We start from the raw sequence: 5497 nt of genomic DNA on the forward strand, positions 1-5497 counted from the left end.
TTTCCACCAGAGCCTGATGTTTTGGAGCACTCTTAATCTGTAGGCTTGGTACATGTGGGAAGCCTGTGTTAGTCTTCTGAGATTGAAGCCTGCTGGGCTAGCTCAGAAGCTAACTTTACCTTATAAAGATGCCCCTGCCTGGCTCAGGGGATGGGGTTCAGCTTAGAGGACTCTAGCCTCCACTGGAAGCATTGTGTTTTTCTCTGAATTCCAACTGAGGTTACTGGCCCTCTGTGCACACTTCTGTCCCTCCTGTTGAGCACTGCTCAGTTGCTTGCAAATAGTCTTTTGTCCTTCAAGATTCAAAGTGTGCTCTTCCAAATGTGCTCTGGGAAGGGAAATAATTTCATCCAGTATGACAGGGGATCTCCTCACCAAGCTTTCTTGTCTGATCTATACCCACTGTGCAGTCTCTTGCTCTTTCCCTCTTCTAGAGTTTGTTCCATGAAAAGTGTTCCCTCACCTTTGCATCCTGCAGCTTTCCTTTCCCCTAATTCAGAGCTCTGAACCTCCCATCTGCCATGTTCTATCCCTTCAACTGTGCAGACTGTTTTCTTAATCCTCAGTTTGAATTCATAGTTGTTCAGAATAGTTGGATGTTGATCTAGCTGTGTTAGAGGGACACGGCGACCTTGGTGTCCCCCTGCTACATGGCCACCTTAATTCCTCTACTCTCTTGTTAATCTTTTTTGAAGATATTTATTCTGAAGAAAAAATATACATACCCTGCTGTATTATAAAGGTATACAACATTTAAGGATTGAGATCATAGAAATGTTGGTTTTAAAGTAGGTTATCTATCAGAAGATAACCTTATACATGACAACACCAGTCAACCAGGAAAAATCTTACTTGTTTATTTTCATTAGTAATGTGAAGAAGATAAGCAAATTACTTAGGTTCCCCAACTTGAATCTTTGGAAGAAATTAAAGAAATATGAAATAAGTGCTCCCATCCACTGATATACACAAGCATCTGTGGTAAGAGATTTAGGATGGGAAACACTCAGAAATGTGCATTATGCATCTGAGGGGCTGGAGCTAGAATAAATAATTTAGGAAGTAGGAACATTGGTCAGCCATGGGATGCTGTGATTATTCCCTCTTCAGTGTTTTGGTCTCTAAGACTGAGAACAATTCTGTTTATCTCCAGAATGGGATTGATGAATATATATGTAGCAAAGCTAAGGGCCAAGAACAGCATTTAAGAGCACACCTAATGCAAAGCAAATAATTCCAAGGTGAAGGGTACTATGACCACTATTTCCTTGGTCTAAGCATGGAGGGAAGGCAGACCCAAACATTCATACTATTTCCATTATTTTCTACATTCCTATTATATAAATTTCTATCATTTGAATATCTAAATGAGTTCTGGTAAATATTTATTAATTCTGTTCAGCCACATTCATGGGTAGAGAGAAGGGAAATAATAACTATAAATTTGCTAAATTTTGGAAATTTCAAGCACATGATTTATAAAGAGGGAAGAATAAAAATTTAGTGAAGAATTTTACAATTAATCAGTTGTCATCAATATGTGGGATATTTATGGAGGGGATAACTATGCACATCAAGGTAAAATGTAGCCTGGAAGAAGCAGGTTTCCATTTTGTTAGGAATGTGCAGAATTCAGTGAGGTCTATCAGAGACCCTGCAATACAACTCTGTGGACTGCTACACTCACCAGAATGAGGACACAGGGTTCTCTGAAGCCTTCCACTCCAAAGCCATGTGAGTTTTTTATCTTGATATTTTCATTCTGCACATTGTCTCCCTCAGAGCCCGGTGCACCTGCTTGTTCCGCAGAGTGTAGATGACAGGGTTGAGCAAGGGGGTCACCACCGTGTTCACAAGGGCAGCCTCCCTGTTGGATTCCAGCCTGTTCGTTTGCTTTGGTTTCACATATATAAACACACAGCTGCCATACATCAGAGAGAGGACTATGAGGTGAGAGGAGCAGTTAGAGAAAGCTTTCTGTTTCTCCTTGGCTGATGGGAGTTGTATGATTGTGACTACTATGTTGCTGTATGCAATGATGGTTATGATAAGAGATGTTATAAGGACAAACAAAGCGAGGACAAAGGTCAACATTTCAGTAGGTCTGGTGTCAGAGCAGGAGAGATGAATCAGGGGGGCAAGGTCACAGAAAAAGTGAGGAATGATATGGGGACCACAGAAGGACAACTGGAAAACCTTCACTACCAGCCCAGTGATAAAGGGAAAGGCCAATGTGAAGCAGGCAGTGACCAGGAGGAAGCAAGTCTTCAGGTTCATGATGGTCGGGTAATGCAGAGGTTTGCAAATGGCCACATACCGATCCAGAGACATCACTGCTATGAGGAGGAAACCTACTGTTCCAAGAAATAAAAAGACAAATGCTTGTATGAAACAGGCAGGAAAGGAAATTGTTTGCTTGCCTGAGAGAAAGATGACAAGCAACTTAGGAATAACAGCACTTATGACACCACACTCCAAGAAGGAGAAAATGCTGAGGAACAAATACATAGGTGTATGGAGTCGGGAGTCAGCACAGGTGATGGTGATTATGATCACATTGCCAGCAATGGATGCCAGGTATGCCAGCAAGTGCACCAGGAAGAGGACCTTTCCCAGGTGCTGGATGGCAGGAAACCCCTCCAAGGTGAATTCGTGGACAGTTGTCCCATTCCACATTTCCATGGGCATCTCTTTCCACAGCAGTGTCTCAGCTGTACTTATTCTGCAATGAAGACATCAAGGAACACAAAGATTTTAGAGGAGCATGATTAAGTTACTTGACTATCCAGAAAGATGGGTAGGCTGGTAGTAAAGTGGATTAGCCAGTTGGTTCTTCAATCAGATGGACCTGAGTTCAATATTAGTTAAATGCTCAGTCCTAACTCATGAGAGATGGGCATCTTTGGAAAGTTAGTTAACCATTGTGAACTTTTTTTCATCCTCTGCAGAATGAAGTTGGTAGGATCTACCTGTTCATTTTCCTGTGAGAATTAAGTAAGGAAAAGCATGTAACTCACTTGGTATACGATGCCAGTGTTTCCTATGTGTTCCTCAAAGTCTAATTGTAATGTTATGATCACTAATATAATGCTTAGGAGAGCAACATCTGTAGGCAGGGGTATTGACAGTTTTCTAGTTATACAATGTTTTATTTTTAATAGTATTATCAATTTGTTTGTAAACATAATGATGATATTAGTAATATTACCTTTAAATGTTTCTTTTAATAATGTAAAACATTCTGTGGTCCAAACTGTGATCACCATGTTGTGTTGAGGACTTATGTTTGGTACTATGCTGGTCACTGAAATTCAGTATTTCTGTTCTTCTTCACAATAACCAAGACCCCCTTCTTCTAGAGAAGCAGAACTGAGGCTTAGAGAGTTCCAGAGAATTAACTCCACATAGCTGGCACTTTACCAATAGCTTCCAGATCCAGAAACCCTGCTGTTGACAGATGCAATGTCAAAATATTTTGACTGCCATATTTGGCTTAGTGGTATACTCTCTATCTCCATCTATGTCAATATTTTGGTATTTGAAAGAGAAAAAACGTATTGTTAATGACCTTTAAACTTGAAGTGAAGGATTAGCTTTATTTATCTTGTTTCTACCCTTAGTTAGTATCACTGATGAGTTAGAGACCTGTGGAATGACATGAGGCTTAGGGAGCATCTACCTTAACACAATCATTTTATAGAAGCAACATGAGACTAGAGACTTTGGGGGCTTCTCTACAGCATGACATAATTTGTAAATCCAGGATTTACCCCACCCCCCACCCAGGGTTCATGCTGTCCTGTGATGAGGTAGGAGTGACATTAGGTCACAGGAATTAGCCCAGTGAGGTATAAAGGCTGGGCACCTTTCACTCATGCACTCACTCTTACATTGAAGCTTAGTGAACATTTTGCTGTCTTCAGAGCTCTCCGTCACTGATTTCTCTCACCAGGCTGTTTGGCTGTAGCATCTCAATGCTAGGCTGAAGGTCAGCTGTGTGGCATGTGTCTCTCTCATTAACTCACCCTGGGCCAAGTCCTGTGAAGGGCTGCTCATGAACCATCTGCTCCTTCCTGAGTGCCACAGCCTGTGGGAGCCTCTGCTTCTGTGCCAGTGGACCCAGTAAACCCATGAAGCCACCACAGGTTCACACACAGGAGTCACCTGCAACTACTGTTCTAAGAAATCTAAGAAATGAAGAGCTTGTTCTGGGCTGAAGGGAAAGGAGAGGAGAAGCAAATTTGTTGGTCACAGCCTGTTGTCCCAGAGAGGGGTGAATATACATCCCATGCTGCCAATATCTGGCTGACAAAGTCTATTTTTCCAAAGCCCAGATGTTTCATAGCACAGCATAGCTATGGGCAGCCTTGACCACGGAAGCCCCAGAAAGGAGGAGACAGACTAAAACAACTATATTTCACTGCCTACTGTTCTGGGCTAGAGCTGGACTTCCAGACTACTTAGCATATTTTTTTTTTCTTTTGATACTAATTGCATTTTTAAAAAAATTTATTTCTTTTCAGAGTAACAGAATTTATTGTGGAGGGCACATATTACATGTAATATGTGACTCCTGTGTGTGAACCTGTGGTGGCTTCATGGGTTTACTGGGTCCACTGGCACACATATTACATGTAATATGTGCCCTCCACAATACCCACCATCTGGCTCCCCCAACCTCCCAACCCCTACCCCTTAAAACCCTCAGATTGTTATTCACAGTCCATAGTCTCTCATGGTTCATCTCCCCTTCCAATTTCCCTCAACTCCCTTCTCTTCTCCATCTCCCTATGTCCTCCATGTTATTTGTTAAGCTCCACAAATAAGTGAAACCATATGATAACTGACTCTCTCTGCTTGACTTATTTCACTCAGCATAATCTCTTCCAGTCCCATCCATGTTGATACAAAAGTTGGGTATTCATCTTTTCTGATGGAGGCATAATACTCCATAGTGTATATGGACCACATCTACTTAGCATTCTGATAAAGGTCTGGCTCTGCTCCCTCAGTGAGTAAAAGCCCACCTACCATGAAACATTGCTGTCACCTCCTATACTCTTAACAGGAACAGGTAGCTTCTTATAGTTTTAGCCCTGGTGTTGCTGAGGCAAGGGTCTTAAGTTTAGGGCTTCATGTCATTTGTACACCTGCACCAAGTCTCCTTCTACAGTTCCTCCATCACAACCTCACCTTTTCATATGGAGAATCATCCTTGTTCACTGCATCAACATTGAGAAGCAGCTGTCATGCAAGTTTGGGACTCTGTGATAGTTTTCTTACCAGAATGTATGGTTGTGAAGCAGGATGGACCCAGCCAGTGAGCAGAGAGTGCAGGCCCCCAAACCTTCTTAGATGCTGAAGAGACAGGAGCAGAAAGTAAGGGCATGGTTGTTATCCTGGGGACAGCTAATTGGTCAATGTTGAGGACAAGATTTACTGGTGAAGCCCTTATATTTATCTTCCCTTGTGTGGTGATGCTGACTCCCAGATGTCC

General features: G+C 42.1%; 1 protein-coding gene across 1 annotated transcript; it reads right to left on the reverse strand.

Annotated features, from left to right (window-relative positions):
• Positions 1 to 1743: 1743 nt before the first annotated feature.
• LOC309858885 (olfactory receptor 6C74-like) lies at positions 1744 to 2697 on the reverse strand (the record flags this gene model as incomplete). Its single annotated transcript, XM_082719197.1, has 1 exon — positions 1744 to 2697. The coding sequence occupies exon 1, from the start codon at positions 2686 to 2688 to the stop codon at positions 1744 to 1746; it is 945 nt and encodes a 314-aa protein (XP_082575323.1). The 5' UTR covers positions 2689 to 2697.
• Between the last annotated feature and the right edge of the window lie 2800 nt (positions 2698 to 5497).

The sequence above is a fragment of the Mustela nivalis genome (assembly GCF_964662115.1).
Source record: "Mustela nivalis genome assembly, chromosome: 2".
Lineage (NCBI taxonomy): Eukaryota > Metazoa > Chordata > Mammalia > Carnivora > Mustelidae > Mustela > Mustela nivalis.